Below are 17654 nucleotides of genomic sequence, written 5' to 3'. Positions count from 1 at the left end.
CCTACATTACCCTAACCCCGCCCCCCGCTGACGATTAATTTTCCGCGAAGAAGTTGATAAATGGTTGCCACATCCGGGCGAACCCATACAGCTTTCATCCAGACCGAGAAAGCCTGCCATATCTGATAGCCAGGCCTCCGACTTCGGAGGTTTTGAGTCCCTCCATCCCAGCAGAATTCGTCGCCGGACTACCAGGGAAGCAAAGGCCAAAACGTCAGCCTCTCTCTCCCCCTGGACTCCCGGGTCCTCCGAAACCCCCAAAATAGCCACCTCTGGACTCCTCACCACCCCTGTTTTCAGTACACAGGACATAACATCCGCGAACCCCTGCCAGTACCCCCTGAGTTTTGGACATGCCCAAAACATGTGGACATGTTTCGCCGGCAGCCCTCCCGAACATCTGGCGCACCTGTCCTCCAATCCGAAAAATTTACTCATCCGGGCCACTGTCAAGTGGGCCCAGTGGACGACCTTAAATTGAATCAGGCTGAGCCTGGCGCATGTTGTGGTCGTGTTCACCCTACTCAACGCCTCCGCCCATAAGCCCTCTTCTATCTCACCTCCAAGGTCCTCTTCCCACTTAAGCTTCAGCTCCTCGGTCTGACTCCTCCGCTCCCATAAGTTCTTTATATATATCCGAGACCCTCCCCTCCCCCACCCATCCACTGGACACTACCCTGTCCTGGATCCCCCTGAGTGGCAGGCGTGGGAAGGACTGAATCTGCGCAGAAAGTCCCGCACATGCAGGTACCTGAACTCATTCCCTCTCGCCAGCCCAAATTTCTCCTCTAACGCCCTCATGCTCGGGAAGCTCCCTTCCAAGAATAAATCCCCCATCCTCTCAATCTCAGCCCTCTGCCATGCTCAGAACCCACTGTCCATATTCCCTGGGGCAAACCGGTGATTATTGCAAATTGGGGACCAAACCGATGCTCCCATTCCCCCCATGTGCCTTCTCCATTGGCCCCAGATCCACAATGTCGCTACCACTATGGGGCTCGTGGAGTACCGTGCTGGTCGGAGTGGCAGGAGCGCTGTAACCAGGGCTGCCAAATTGGTCCCCCTGCACAAAGCGGCCTTCATCCGCCCCCAATCCGACCCTGCACCCACCATCTACTTCCTTATCATAGCTATGTTGCTGCGGTGCTGAGGACCCGGGTTCAAATCCCGGCCCTGGGTCATTGTCCGTGTGGAGTTTGCACATTCTCCCCATGTCTGCGTGGGTTTCACCCCCACAACCCAAAGATGTGCAGGTTACGTGGATTGGCCACGCTAAATTGCCGCTTAATTGGAAAATTAAAAAAATAATTGGGTACTCTAAATTTTTTTATTTTTTTTTAAATCATATTGGCCGCCCAGTAGTAATTACTGAAGTTTGGCAGCGCCAGCCCCCCTTCCCCTCTGATCCTCTCGAGCATCACCCTCTTCACCCGCAGGGACTTTCCCGCCCACACAAATCCCATAATCATTTTATTAACCTTCTTGAAAAAAGAACGCGGAATGAAAATGGGGAGACACTACAAGATGAACAGGAATCTCGGGAGGATTGTCATTTTAACTGTCTGCACTCTCCCCGCTAGTGTCAGTGGGAGCACATCCCACCTCCGGAACTCAGCCCTCATTTGCTCCACCAACCGAGACAAGTTCAACTTGTGCAGACAGCCCCAGTCCCGCGCCACCTGTATCCTTAAGTATCTAAAACTGTCCCCCACTAACGTGAACAGCAGCCCCCTCAACCTACCCTCCTGGCCCCTCACCTGGACTACAAACAACTCATTCTTTGTCATGTTTAGTTTGTACCCCAACAACCAGCCGAATTCCTTCAGGATTCCCATAATCTCATCCATCCCAGCCACTGGATCCGTGATGTATAGGAGCAGGTCGTCAGCGTACAATGAAACTCTGTGTTCCACACCTACCCCCGTACCAGCCTCTTCCAGCCCCTAGAGGCTTTTAGGGCAATTGCCAGCGGCACTATTGCTACCGCAAACAGCAGTGGGGAGAGGGGACACACCGGTCTTGTCCCATGGTACAGTCTGAAATAGTCAGATGTCGTCCTGTTCATCCTCATACTCGCCTCTGGAGCCTGGTACAACAGTCTGACCCAGTCGATAAAGCCCTCCCCGAACCAAAAACATCCCAGCACCTCCCATAGATAGTCCCACTCAACCCGGTCGAAAGCCTTCTCAGCATCCATTGCCACAAGTACCTCTACCTCCTTACTCTCCGGGGCATCATAATCACATTCAGCAGCCTTCTTAGGATGGCCACCAGCTGCCTGCCCTTGACTAACTCGGTTTGATCTTCCATAATGACGTCTGGCACACAGTCCTCAATCCTAGCCGCCAAGGGCTTGGCCAGAATTTTAGCATCTACGTTGAGCAGAGAGATCAGCTTATAGGACCCACATGCCTCCAGGTCTTTGTCCAGTTTCAATATCAGCGAGATGGTGGCCTGTGACATCGTTGGGGGTAACACCCCTCGGTCTCGTGCCTCATTAAAAACGCTAGCCAGCACCGGCCCCACTATCTCGGAGAATTTTATGAAACTCCACCGGATACCCATCCGGCCCTGGGGCTTTACCTGATTGCATGGCCCTCAAGCCCACCAATATTTCTGAAGTCCTGATCGGGTCCCCAACCAGTCTACCAATCCCCAATCCCCTGCCCACTTTTGGGAAGGTCAGTTCATCCAGAAAGCGTCTTATCCCCTCCCGCCCCAGGAGTTCTGAGGATTAAAGCTTGCTATAGAAATCCCTGAACACCTTGTTCAGCCCGGCCGAATCCCCTACCAAGTTTCCTGCCCTGTCCGTCCTGTCCCTATGTGCTCTGATCGAAATCAGCTCCCTTCTCACCACAGCCTTCAGCGCTTCCCAGAGCACCGCCGCTGAGACTTCCCCTGTGTCATTGACGTACAGGTAGTTTTGCATACATTTCCTCACCCTCTCACACCGCCTCGTCAGCCAACAAACCGACCTCCAGCCTCCATTGAGGACGCTGAAAACTTTCCTTGCAGACCTGCAGATCAACCCAGTGCGGGGCATGGTCCGAAATAGCGATCGCCGAATATTCTATATCCGTCACCCCCGCTAACAAATCTCTGCTCATGATGAAAAGATCAATTCGGGAATACACCTTATGAATATGTGAATAGAACAAAAACTCCTTCCCCGTTACCCCCCCCCCCCCCCCCCTACCATCTCCAGAAGCCTTTTTTGTTGGTCCTTCAACCTCTCCATCTCCGCCTCCACCACCATTTGGTGATCCTCCTGCTCCTCCAGCGCCTTTTCCAGCTTCTGGATCGTACGATCCTGGGCATCCAGCCTGTGCTCAGGGCCCTCGATATACTTCTGAATCGGGTCTATACTGTTCCGCTGCAAAGCATTAAAGCCCTCATGAATGACCTTCAACAGATGCCCCATTGTTGGCTGGGCTGTCTGCATTAAGGGTCCGGACGTCGGCCATATTGTCCTCAGCAGCAGCTTGTACACTGCCCTTGTTTGCCCACTTCTTCAACTGTTTGCGATTCTTTCTGCTTCTTAATTCCATACACCTGTGTCTGGAGTCAGTGCCTGAGTGCCTATGCCTTCCAAACTAGCACTCAAAAGTACAAAAAAGTTGGGGGAAAAGGTCCAAAAGCACCAAACGTGTGACTTACTCCTCCATAGCCGCCACCGGAACCTCCACCTAACCTTTTTGGACACTAAGGGCAATTTATCTTGGTCAATCCACCTAACCTGCACATCTTTGCACTGTGGGAGGAAACCGGAGCACCCGTATGAAACCTACGCTGACGCGGGAGAACGTGCAGATTTCCACAGACAGTGACCGAAGCCGGAATCGAACCTGGGACCCTGGAGATGTGAAGCAACTGTGCTAACCACTGTGCTACCATGCTGCCCATCTTATCCTCGGACTATTACCTCTTGTTCTAGAATGCCTGAAAGACGTGCTGTTAGGTGAATTGAACATTCTGAATTCTCCTTCTGTGTACCCTAACAGGTGTCAGAATGTGGCGACACGGGAGTTTCACAGTAACTTCATTGCCGTGTTTTTTTTGTTTGTTTTTTTAAATTTAGATTACTAAATTCATCTTTTAAAATTAAGGGGCAATTTAGCGTGGCCAATCCACCTACCCTGCGCATCTTTGGGTTGTGGGGGCGAAACCCAGGCAAACACAGAGAGAATGTGCAAACTCCACACGGACAGTGACCCAGATCCGGGATCTAACCTGGGACCTCGGCGCCGTGAAGCGGCAGAGCTAACCACTGCGTCACCGTGCTGCCCCATTGCAGTATTAATGTAAGCCGACTTATGACAATAATAAAGATTATTTTAAAATTTTAGAGTACCCAATTCATTTTTTTCCCCAATTAAGGGGCAATTTAGCGTGGCCAATCCACCTAGCTTGCACATCGTTTTGGTTATGGGGACAAAACCAACGCAAACACGGGGAGAATGTGCAAACTCCACACAGTGTCCTAGAGCTGGAATCGAACCTGGGATCTCAGTGCCGTGAGGCCGCAGTGCTAACCCACTGCGCCACTGTGCTGCCCTCGATTATTATTATTATTAAGAGGGAGTAGCCTCTCCAAATCTACTTTACCTTTCCATTTCTTTTCTCATTCTGAGGGGACTTTGGTGACTTGCTGCAACTGAAGTGAAAGGAAGTTTTTATGTTGCACACATGTTGAGTTCAGTATTATAGACATATTTTTGTCTTGCAGCCTGCATGGAGATTTTCAGGCCTCTGCCCAGGACAGGAAGCAGTGAGCATGGATCTGTCAATCAGCCTGAATCAGCACCTTCTGAGATTTGGGAGGATGAATATTACGTACAGTAGAGTGAGAATGGGAACTAGAATTGTCTGTTCTCAACTTGCATTTTACAGGATATTAGACGAAGATTTGAAGAAAAAAACGTCACTTCAGGATTTGGAAGAGTCATTTGGTTTATCGGGACCTGAATATCATCAGGAAACCATCACAGCAAAAGACGCCTCTGGGGTTAAGGGCTGCCAGTCAGGCAAAGGAATAGAATGGAAGTAAACACAGGAACGAAGCATCACACTGGATTGGTTCCAGGAGAATTGAGTGACAACTTCAGCGACGTTACCATGGAGTGTGGTTGTTCATTGTGTTAAAGTAAAAGTAAGAAGTCTTGCAACACCAGGTTAAAGTCCAACACTAGTCGAATCACTAGCTTTCGGAGCACTGTTCCTTAGGTGAATGAAGAGGTGGGTTCCAGAAACATAGATACAGACAAAGTCAATGATGCAAGACGATACTTTTGAATGCGAGTCTTAGCAGGTAATTAAGTCTTTACAGGTCCAGACGGAGTGACTGGAGAGAGGGATAATCACAGGTTATAAAGAGGTGCGAATTGTCTCAAGACAGGACAGTTGGTAGGATTTTGCAAGCCTAATAATGCAGAATCGCCGAGCAGAAACTTATAGCCAAGTTCCGCACACATGAGTACAGCCTAAACCAAGACCTTGGATTCATGTCGCGTTACATTCTCACCCCCACCCCCCCCGCCGCAAACCATCTGCCTGGGCTTGCGAAATCCTACCAACTGTCCTGGCTGGAGACATTTCACACGTCTTTAACCTGGGGTTACCCCTCTTCCCAGTCACTCCGTCTGGACCTATAAAGAACATTTATTATTATTTCTACTCTTGTAATATTGTACTGTAACCATGTTATATATTTTCAGTAATCTCTTACCTCAAAGTTTATCTTTGGAATTAGTTTCCTACAGGGACCAGTGGAGTCTGGGAGTCATTGAATATATTCAAGGATGAGCTAGACAGAATTATTTGTTTTATTATAAGTTCTCTGTTTTTGTTTTCAATTAAGGGTCCCTCTCCCTTGGACATGTGCAGTTCCAGACCACCCATCCACCTGGGATAGAGCAGTTTCACCAGCATGGGAGGATTGTGGGAGCTGCGCCCGCCATTACTTGTCCAGAGCCATCTCCAACCTTATGAGACTCGGATGAAAAATGAGGGGGTGGACATTGACCCCAAACTGACACAAAGTACATGTGGGTAGTCACTGGATTTGATTGTGACGCCACCCCCCTCTCACCAAAACATCTTTTTAAAATTTAAACTACCCAATTCATGTTTTTTCCAATTAAGGGCCAATTTAGTATGGCCAATCCACCTACCCTGCACATATTTGGGTTGTGGGGATGAGACCCACACAGACACGGGGAGAATGTGCAAACTCCACACGGACAGTGACCCAGGGCCGGGATCAAACTTGGGTCCTTGGTGCCGTGAAGTTAGACAGAATTCTGATTGATGAGGGAGTTGAGGATCATGGGGAACAGGTAGGAAAATGGACTGAAAGTTAAGATGAGGAGTGAATTCTTCACTCGAGGATGTGGTGAAACTTTGGAATTTTCTACTCCAGAGGACTATGGAGCCTCATTCATCAAGTATTATCCAGATCGAGTTGATAGGTTTCGAGATGTTGAAGTCACCAAGGGAAATGGGGAATAGTGTGGGGAAATGGTGCTGAGCTAGATCGGCCATTGAGCTCATGACAGGGTTGAGCAAGTTCAATGTGCCAAATGGTCGACTGCAGCTCCTATTTGCACTGGAAGCTCATCAGCGCATTAACACTGGGGAGAGACCATTCAGCTGCTCTCTTTGTGGGAAAGGATTCAGTCAGTCATTCACCCTGCGGAGACATCAGCGAGTTCACACTGGGGAGAAACAATTCGCCTGCTCTCAGTGTGGGAAGGGATTCACTCAATTATCCAGCCTGCAGAGGCACCAGTGGGTTCACACTGGGGAGAGGCCATTCATCTGCTCTCAGTGTAGGAAGGGATTCTGTGAATCATCCACATTGCCGAGACACCAGCAAGTTCACACTGGGGAGAGGCCATTCACCTGCTCTCAGTGTAGCAAGGGATTGTGTTTCCTCGTACCTGCTGAGGCACCAACAAGTTCACAATTGATTACAGGGGTTGGATTCTGCTGTTATTGTTGCTCCTCAATTACATCCAGGACTGCATTTTGTTCATTCTGACAGTTGGTCAATGGGGAGGGTCGGAGGGTTTCTTTCTGCTGGACTGGCCTTCTCACGACTGATGCTTTTGAGCCTTGTGGCAAATTTCATAAGGATCACAGAGTGAAAGGGTGTTTGGAAGGTAGATGCCAGATAGTTCCTGTTTCTGTTTGGAACCCCAAAGCATGCAGGTTTAGATGAAGATAGGCTTTGGTGGTTACATGGTTCTGTCACAGAAGGAAACTGTCAAGCTAGGAGGGGCAAGTTGATTGGGAACATACAATAAAATGTGTAATGATACACAGGCAGTCGCATTTAAAGAATTACACATATTTATATAAAATATAGATTCCTTTCAGAAACAAAAATCCAACAGGGAAAGTGACGCAACCGTGGCTAACAAGAAAAATTAAAGATTCCATTAGGTCAAAGGAAGAGGCTCATTGATAGATTATAGGTTTATTGCTTCACTGATTTATTGGTACCTTGAAGAATCAATGCAGTATAATTCTTAAATTCAGTATACATACAGACAGAAAATGGAATATCCACAAGGCAAAGTCATTGTTTCATACAAAAATATGAGAATTGCTGTACAGCAACTTGATGTGTCAGAATCTAACACGGTTTCAAGAAAAGTTGCATAAAAGCCCTCGTAATGAATAAACCATTGTTCTACAAATACATCTAGTAATGAAAAAGTATCGCAGCCTCAGCAACAGAAACATTCACAAAATGTAGCAAAGCCTGAGCAACAAGCAAGGTTATTGCAGAACACCTTATCTTCAGAGGATTGGTACATGTGGCAGGAACATGTAGACATTTAATTAAATTGATAGACATTAATGAATCTTAAGTAATGACCAATGCCTGGATAACAAATCATGCTCCAAGTGACGGAGAGTTTTTTGAATAAATCAGGAAGCCTCAGCTGAGAATTTGAAACCAATAAGGGGTTAGACCATTGATAAGAATTTCTTTAAGAATAAAGTTTCATGACTAAAGTTTCTTCTGTATTCATGCTTTATGAAATTATGAACCATCTATTGATTTCCTAATATTTTCTCATGTTTTTGTTTAACTCTCTTTATTATGTTTTGATGTATTATTTGATCTGCATTTTGATTTATTTTTATGCAAGAGAATCAAGGTGGATAATTAGCAATAAAGTTGTATTTTTGGACACCTCCAATCAACCAGATCTTGGTCTCATTTTTGAAGATAAAATAGATCTTATCACTCATATAGTTGCCAAAATAAGTGCAACCCTGAGGATTGGAAACTTGTTTGAGAATTCAGCAAAGGAGGATCAAGAAACTCATAATGAGTAAATAGAATGTGAGAGCAAACTGGGGAGAACTGGAAAAGCTCCAATAGGAATGTGAAAAGGGAAAGATTAGCAAAGACCAATGTGGGTCCATTCCAGGCAGAGACAGCAGAGTTTATAATGGGGAATGAGGAAATGACACAGAAACTAAACAATGTGTGTCTGTCTTCATGGTGGAAGATACAGAAATTGTCCCAAAAATATGAGACCCCCAAGGGACCAGTGAGCACGAGGAACTGAAAGAGATTAGAATTAGTGAAAAAGTAGTACTGGAGAAATTAATGTGGTTGAAAGTTAATAAATCCCCAAAAGCTGCTGCTCTACATCCCAGAGTGTTGAAAGAGGTGGCTGTAGAGATAGTGGATACATTGGTGATCATCTTTCACAATTCTATAGATTCTGAAATGGTTCCTGCAGATTGGAAGGTGGTAAATGTAACCCCAATATTTAAGGAGGGAGAGAAAAAACAGGGAACCACAGACCCATTAGCCTGACATCAACAGGAGGGAAAATGCTAAAATCTATTAGAAAGGATGTGATAACATACAAATTAGGAGCAGGAGTAGGCCACTCGGCCCCTCGAGACTGCTCCACCATTCAATAAGTTCCCGGCTGATCTGATAGTAACCTCAACTCCACATTCCCGCCGACCCCCCAATAATCTTTCACCCCCTTGATTATCAAGAATCTATTCAACTCAGTCTTCAAAATATTCAAAGACTCTGCTTCCACTGCCCTTTGAGGAAGAGAGTTCCAAAGACTCCCAACCCTCAGAGAAAAAAGTTCTCCTCTGCCTTAAATGGGCAAGTTATTACTTTTAAAGTGACTCCAATTTCTAGATCCTCCCACAAGAGGAAACATCCTTTCCACATCCACCCTGTCAAGGCCCCTCAGGATTTATGCGGTTCAATCAAGTCACCTAAACAGCCTGTCCAATCATTCCTCATAAGACCAGCCTCCAATTCCAGGTATGAGTCCAGTAAACCTTCCCTGAACTGCTTCCAACACATTGACATAATTCCTTAAATGAGAGCAATACTGTACACAGTGCTCCAGATGTGGTCTCACCAATGTCCTGTATAACTGAAGCATAACCTCCCTACTTTTGTATTCAATTCCCCTCACAATAAACAATAACATTCTATTAGCTTTCCGAATTACTTGCTGTTCCTGTATACTCGCCTTTTGTGATTCATGCTCTCAGCCACCCAGATCCCTCTGAATCTCAGAGCTCTGTAATCACGCAGCATTTAGATAATAAGCTTTTTTATACTTCTGGCCAACAAGGACACATTTACATATTCCCACATTATTCTCCATTTGGCAGATCTTTTCCCACTCACTTAACCTATCCATATCCCTTTGTAGTCTCCTTATGTCCTCTTCACAATTTACTTTCCTACCCATCTTTATATCATCGGAGCCGGAGTTGGCCATTCAGCCCGTCGAGCCTGCTCCACCATTCAATACGATTATGGCTGGTCAACCACTTCAATGCCTTTTCCCCCACTATCCCCATATCCCTTTGTGTTATTGGGATTTAGAAATCTGTGAGTCTCTGCTTTAAACTCACTCTGCGACTGAGCTCCCACAGCCCTCTGGGGTCGAGAATTCCAAAGATTCACAACCCTCGGAGTAAAGAAATGTCTCCTCCGAGACCGGTCCTAAGTGGCTTCCCCCTTATTTTGAAATTGTGTCCCCTGGTTCCAGACTCTCCAACCCAGGGAAACATCTCGCCTGCACCTCCTCTGTCTATTCCTTTATGGATTTTATAAGTTTCAATTAAATCCCTCATTCCTTGAAATTCTAGAGAAAAAAGACCTAGTATCCCCAATCTCTCTTCATAGGACAGTCCTGTCAAACCTGGAACAAGTCTGGTGAAACTTTGTTGCTGTTCTTCTGTGGCAATACCTTTCCTAAGGTAAGGGGAGTAAAACTGCACACATTACTCCAGCTGTGGTCTAAGCATTTCATAATGATTGATGTCAAGGCCATCGGACGGTATTCATTGAGGCACGTTGCCTGGTTCTTCTTTGGCACCGGTATGATGGTGGTCTTCTTGAAGCAGGTGGGAACCTCAGAACGGAGTAGGGAGAGGTTGAGGATGTCCGCAAACACACCCGTCAGTTGGTCAGCGCAGGATCTGGGTGCATGGCAGGGATCCCGTCAGGACCTGTCGCTTACCGAGGGTTCACTTTCAAGAAGGCCAATCTGGCTTTGGAGGCTATGACGGTGGGCATGGGTGTGTCCAAGGTTTGTTGGTTTCCTGCTCGAAGTAAGCATAGAACGCAGAGTTTGTCGGGGAGGGCTGCGCTGCTGCTGAAGACTCTACTCGGCTTTACTTTGCACCCATTATGTTATTTAAGCCTTGCCACAACCAACGAGAGTCCATGTCGTTAATCTGTGATTCCAGCTTAGCCTGGTATTGTCTCTTGGGAGTCCTGGTGTTGTCTCTTGGAGTCTGTGATGGCTTTGCGGAGGTCATACCTAGATCTTTTGATTAGGTCAGGGTCGCCTGTCTTGAATGCCTCAGACGTGCCCTTCCACAGGGAGTGAATCTCCCGATTAAACCATGGTTTCTGGTTGGGTAACGTACGTACTACCTTCTTTGACACACAATCTTCTACACACTTGCTGATGAAGTCTGTGACGGTGCTGGTATACTTGTTTAGGTTGGCTGCGGGGTTCTTGAATATGGACCAGTCCACTGACTCCAAGCAGTCACGTGGGAGCTCTTCTGTTGCCTCGGACCAGCATTGCACGACCTTCTTAACCGGATTCTCCGCTTCAGTTTCTGCTTGTATGCCGGGAGAAGGAGCACCGTCTTGTGCTCCGATTTTCCGAAGTGCAGTCAGGGGACGGATCGAGAGGCGCCCTTGATGTTTGTGTAGCAGTGGTCAAGGATGTTGGGGCCCCTGTCGGGACAGGAGATGTATTGGTGGAATTTTGGCAATACACTCGAGGTTGGCCTGGTTAAAGTCCCTGGCCACAATGAACAAGGCCTCCGGGTATTCTGCTTCATTGTTATTTATAGCGGTTACAATTCATCAAGCGCCTTCTTCACTTCCGCCTGGGGTGGGATGTAGACCGCCGTGATGATCGCAGAAGAGAATTCCCATGGAAGGTAGTATGGACGGCACTTCACAGTCGGGTATTCCAGGTCCGGGGAGCAGTAGTTCGCCAGGATCGCCACATCCTAGCAGCAGGATGAGTTGATGAGAAGACAAATCCCTCCACCCACTTCAGTCCTGGGTGTGATTAACAGCAGGAATAACAGCAGAATTTAACCCATCATCACTTGTGAACCCTTTGGTGTCTCAGCATGTTGGACGACTGAGTGAATCCCTCCCCACAGTGAGAGCAGGTGAATGGCTTCTTTCCAGTGTGACCTCACTGGTGTCTCCGCAATGTGGATGACGTTTGAAACCTCTTTGTGCAGAGAGAGCAGCTGAACAGTTTCTCCTCAGTGTGAATGCGCTGGTGGGACATCAGTACCAGAGAGCTTTTAAACCCACTCCCACAGTCGGAGCATTTAAAGGGTCTCTCATTGGTGTGAGTGACATTGTGGCTCAGCAAGTGATGACCGAGTTAATCTTTTCACAGTCGGAGAGGTGAACAGGCTCTCCCCGGTGTGACCTCGCTCGTGTTTTATCAGGTTGGATGAGGTTCTAAACCTCTTTGTGCAATGAGAGCAGCTGAACGGTCTCTCCTCAGAGTGAATGCGCTGGTGGGACATCAGTAGCTGTGAGCTTTTGAAACCCTTCCTGCAGTCAGAGCATTCAAAGGGCCTGCTCTTGGTGTGAGTGACATTGTGTTTCTGCAGGCTGGATAATTCAGTGAATCCCTTATCACACACAGGACAGATGAACGGCTTCTCCCCGGTGTGAACTCTCTGGTGGCTCTGCAGTCTGCATAACTGAATGAATCCCTTATCACACACAGAGCAGATGAATGGCCTCTCCCCGGTGTGAATTCGTTCGTGTCTCCGCAGGTTGCCAATGACATTGAATCCCTTTTCACACTGAGAGCAGATGAAAGGCCTCTCTCCAGTGTGAACTCGTTCGTGTCTACGAAGGTTGCCAATATCAATGAATCCCTTTTCACACTGAAAGCAGGTGAAAGGCCTCTCTCCAGTGTGAACTCGTTCGTGTTTCCGCAGGCTGCCAATGTCAGTGAATCCCTTTTCACACTGAGAGCAGGTGAAAGGCCTCTCTCCAGTGTGAATTCGTTCGTGTCTCCGCAGCCTGACACTATCAATGAAATCCGTTTCACAGTGAGAGCAGGTGAACGGTCTCTCTCCAGTGTGAACTCGTTCGTGTCTCCGCAGGTTGCCAATGTCAGTGAATCCCTTTGTACACTGAGAGCAGGTGAAAGGCCTCTCCCCAGTGTGAACTCTCTGGTGGCTCTGCAGTCTGCATAACTGAGTGAATCCCTTCCCACAGTCAGAGCAGGTGAACGGCCTCTCCCCAGTGTGAACTTGTTCGTGTCTCCGCAGGTTGCCAATGTGAGTGAATCTCTTTTCACACTGAGAGCAGGTGAAAGGCTTCTCTCCAGTGTGAACTCTCTGGTGTCTCTGCAGTCTGGATAACTGAGTGAATCCCTTCCCACAGTCAGAGCAGGTGAACGGCTTCTCTCCAGTGAGACTGCATTGATGCCTTTCCAGCTCGTTCGGGCCTTTGAATCCCTTCCCACAATCCTCACATTTCCATGGTTTCTCCATGGTCCGGGTGATCTTGCGCCTCACCGCGTTGGATGATCAGTTGAAGCCTCATCCACACACACAACACATATACAGTCTCTCCCTGCTGTGAATGGTGTAGTATTTTTTCAGGCTGTGTCACTGGTTAAAGCTCTTTCCACAGTCAGTGCTCTGTAATAGTCCCACATGGGTGTGTGTGTGTCTCAGTGCTTTTCCAGACACACTGATGTTTAAAATATCTTGAAGCAGACAGAATAGACAAGCATTTCTCCTTCTAGATTCAAAGGCCGATGATCTTCAGTTCCCAAGAATTGAGTGACTCAGTCAGTTCTTGACATGATATTTAGTTTGAGATATCGGCCTCAAACTCCTCTCGTTCTAACTTCCTGCAAACAGATTTTACAATAGTAATCATTGTCAGTACAGGATAGAAACTCAGAACTGACAATTCTAGTTTATATCGAACATTCTTTCCTCTCTCTTTCCCTGAAATGCTCTAAATCTCTATCCCACACACTCTCCCTCTATTCTCACTCTGCTGTGTCTAATATTCACCCTCCCAATTCTCCTGAAGGTGCTGATTCAGGCTGTTTGACAGAACCAAACTTCCTGTTCTGGACACAGAGACCTGAAAATCTTCATGCAGTCTGCCAGACAGATATATGTCTATGTTACTGGATGAAAGTCAAAGATATCTAGGAGTACAGGTCCACAGGTCATTGAAAGGGGCAACACAGGTGGAGAAGGTAGTCAAGAAGGCATACGGCATGCTTGCCTTCATTGGCCGGGGCACTGAGTATAAGAATTGGCAAGTCATATTGCAGCTGTATAGAACCTTAGTTAGGCCACACTTGGAATATAGTGTTCAATTCTGGTCGCCACACTACCAGAAGGATGTGGAGGCTTTAGAGAGGGTGCAGAAGAGATTTACCAGAATGTTGCCTGGTATGGAGGGCATTAGCTATGAGGAGCGGTTGAATAAACTCGGTTTGTTCTCACTGGAACGAAGGAGGTTGAGGGGAGACCTGATAGAGGTATACAAAATTATGAGGGGCATAGACAGAGTGGATAGTCAGAGGCTTTCCCACAGGGTAGAGGGGTCAATTACTAGGGGGCATAGGTTTAAGGTGAGAGGGGCAAGGTTTAGAGTAGATGTACGAGGCAAGTTTTTTACGCAGAGGGTAGTGGGTGCCTGGAACTCGCTACCGGAGGAGGTGGTGGAAGCAGGGACGATAGTGACATTTAAGGGGCACCTTGACAAATACATGGATAGGATGGGAATAGAGGGATACGGACCCAGGAAGTGAAGAAGATTGTAGTTTAGTCGGGCAGAATGGTCGGCACGGGCTTGGAGGGCCGAAGGGCCTGTTCCTGTGCTGTACATTTCTTTGTTCTTTGTTCTTTTGTTGAAAGTGTGTGTAATATACAGACTGTATTCACTTACTTTCCCTCCCAATTTTCCTGAAGGTGCTGATCAACAAATCTAAACTCACTAAAACCTGTACAAGAGTAGAAAATCTCCATATAAGTACATTTACTGATTAGAGATGGGGAAATTCTTGAGGAAGAATTTTATTTAGTCATGGAGTGGTCATGACAGGGAACTCACTGCACACAAGGGTTGTGGAAGTTATTGAGATGATTCATAATTTAAAATAAAATAGGATGGTCACTTCAAGAAAATAAACTTGCAGGTGAACAGGGATATCGAGGGGGAATGGGACTGACTGGATTGCTGTACAGAGAGTCAGCATTGACTTGAGTTCCCAAATGGATTCTGTCAGTGCTGCAATGACTGTATGACTGGAAATATATAATGTAGGTACAGTACTATATTACAAAACTAGAAATAATAATACATTTATTTTATTACAGAACCACCAATAATATATATAATACGTACCATATAACAACACTAGACATATCTTTGTCCGATATTAAATTTTTAAAAATTAATTTACGGCATGTGGACAATGCTGGTCAGGCCAACATTTATTGCCCATCCCCAGTTGCCCTTCCAAAGTAGTGGTGAGCTGCCTTCTTGAACTGCTGCAGTCCTTGAGGTGTAGGTACATCCCCTGTGCTGTTTTTTTTTTTAAATTTGTTTTTTATAAATTTGAATTACCCAATTCATTTTTTTCCAATTAAGGGGCAATTTAGCATGGCCAATCCACCTTACCACCACATCTTTGGGTTGTGGGGGCGAAACCCCACGCAAACACGGGGGAGAGTGTACAAACTACACATGGTCCCAGAGCCGGGATCGAACCTGGGACATCGGCGCCGTGAGGCAGCAGCGTTAACCACTGCTCCACCATGCTGCCCTACATCCCCTGTGCTGTTCTGGAGGGAATTCCAGGATGTTGCCCCAGGGACAGTGAAGGAACGGCAATATATTTCCAAGTCAGGGTGGTGTGTAACTTGGAAGCAAACCTCCAGGTGGTGAGGTTCCCAGGTATCTGCTGCTCTTGTCCTTCTAGATGGTTGTGGGTTTGGAAGGTGCTGTCTGAGGAACCTTTATGAGTTACTGCAGTATATCTTGGACATGGTATACATGGCTGCTACTGCTTGTCGGTGGTGGAAGGTTTGAATGTTTGCGGAAGGCGGCGCAATCAATCAGGCTGCTTTGTCCTGGATAGATTCGAGCTTCTTGCGTGTTGTTGGAGCTGCACTCATCCAACAAAGTGGAGTGTATTCCATTACACTCCTAACATGTGCTTGTAGATGTCTGGTGGACAGGCTTTGGGGCATCAGGAGGCGTGTTACTCGCCATAAGATTCCCAGCCCTTGATCTGCCATGGTAACCACAGTATTAATATGGCTAGTCCAGTTCAGTTTCTGATCAATGGTAACCCCCAGGATGTTGGTTGTGCGGGTTTCAGTGATGGGAATGCCACTGAATGTCAAGGGGTGGTGGTTAGATCCTCTCTTGTCGGAGATGGTCATTGCCTGGCACTTGTGTAGCAACGGATGTAACTTGTCACTTATCAGCCCAAGTCTGGATATTGTCCAAGTCTTACTAAATTTGGACATGGACTGCTTCATTATCTGAGGAGTTGAGAATGGTGCTGAACATGTTTGCGGATGACTGCACAATCACCACTTCTCACCTTATGATGGAAAGGAGATCATTAATGAAGCAGCTGAAGATGGTTGGGCCTCTGATACTGCCCTGAGGAAATCCTGCAGTGAAGTCCTGGAGCTGAGATGATTGACCTCCAATCACCACACCCATCTTCCTTTGTGCCAGGTATGACTCCAACCCGTGAAGAATTATCCCCTGATTCCCATTGACTCCAGTTTAGCTGGGGCTCCTTGATGCAATACTCAGTCAAATGCTGCCTTGATGTCAAGGGGAGTCACTCTCACCTCACTTCTGGCATTCAGCTCTTTCGTCCAAGTTTGAACCAAGGCTGTAATGAGGTCAGGAGCTGAGTGACACTGGCGGAACCCAAACTGAGCGTCCAGGAGCAGGTTATTGCAGAATAAGTGCCACTTAATAGGGCCTTTGATGATTCCTTCCATCACTATGCTGATGATGGAGAGTATTCCGACAGGGAAGTAATTGGCTGGGTTTGATTTGGCCTGTTTACTGACCCCTTAAATGTCAGCCATCTCCTGGGGAAACCAGCCCTTTAATTGTGAACATTAGGAACAGACCATCCTTTTAGCCAGACAAATAAATGTGCCAAGCTGAGGGAGCAAAGGATGTCAATGTCTTTAAGAGAGAGAGAGGCCTGGGCCAACCTTTCCAGAGTCTGACCCTCCCTGAATTCACTTCCGTTCCCTTCAGTTGCTGCAAGTGACCAATTGAAGGTGAGAATGAGAAAAGAAATGGAAAGGGGGAGAAAAGAAAGTGTTTTACTCACAGATGTTGGAGACAGGAGTCTGTGTGCAGCTCAAGCTCATTCAAGGTTGGGGGAACAACAGCTTTGCTCGGCAAAAACCTCCATGTCCAGCTTCCGCATTGAGACAATGGTGGAGCTCTGATTGGCGGAGGGGCAGAGTCTTTCCGGTCCTCCAAGTTTTCCCATTGGTCAGCATCTGAGCGGTAAGGTCAGCGGAAGAGAGCTCACATGCGCATGCGCAGCATCCCCACTCCCTGAGACATGCGCAATCCCGGGTCAGGGGATGGGAAAACCACCGACGGCCGGAACTGTCAGGCGGTTGCCTGGAAACCGTCTCGAGGAAGTTTTGGGGGCGAGGAAACAGAGGGTGGGGGCTGGGCTCGCGTGTCTGCGCGCCGGCGTGTGCGCTCTAATGCAGTGACGTCACCGCGGAGCGGATTGATTCGTATTGGCTGATTTAGAGAATGAGGGCCTTTGTGATGTCACAATGTGGAGGTTGAAGGGTTTCAGACTAAAACTTCCTCTTCTACCAACATCTGGGAGCAAATCAATGTCTCCCCCTTTCAGAAGTTCATAAGGTATAGGAGCAGGATTAGGCCATTTGGCCCATTGATCTGCTCTGCCATTCCATCATGGCTGATCTCATCCTGGCCTTTTCTTCCCGGTCCTGAGAGTTCTTCAGAACCCTTCGACCCAATTAACAATCTGTCCAACTCCTCCCTAAATTTACTCACTGTCCCAGCTCCACCGCACTCTGGGGTA

At 47.3% G+C, this 17654-nt stretch overlaps 1 protein-coding gene across 2 annotated transcripts; it reads right to left on the bottom strand.

Annotated features, from left to right (window-relative positions):
- Positions 1-7461: 7461 nt before the first annotated feature.
- LOC140420757 (uncharacterized) lies at positions 7462-17039 on the bottom strand. Of its 2 annotated transcripts, none has more exons than XM_072504740.1 (2): positions 16914-17039; positions 7462-13430 (listed from the first exon to the last, which is right to left on the bottom strand). In XM_072504740.1, exon 2 carries the CDS (start codon positions 13063-13065, stop codon positions 11890-11892), a length of 1176 nt encoding a protein of 391 aa, XP_072360841.1. In that variant the 5' UTR covers positions 13066-13430; positions 16914-17039; the 3' UTR covers positions 7462-11889. The 2 variants fall into 2 exon arrangements, with proteins under 2 accessions (XP_072360841.1, XP_072360842.1); XM_072504741.1 differs by having other exon boundaries at positions 16927-17039.
- Between the last annotated feature and the right edge of the window lie 615 nt (positions 17040-17654).

The sequence above is a fragment of the Scyliorhinus torazame genome, chromosome 5 (assembly GCF_047496885.1).
Source record: "Scyliorhinus torazame isolate Kashiwa2021f chromosome 5, sScyTor2.1, whole genome shotgun sequence".
NCBI classification, from domain to species: domain Eukaryota; kingdom Metazoa; phylum Chordata; class Chondrichthyes; order Carcharhiniformes; family Scyliorhinidae; genus Scyliorhinus; species Scyliorhinus torazame.
The sequence above is the reverse complement of the archived record's forward strand: the minus strand, read 5'-3'. Positions and strand labels throughout refer to the sequence as shown.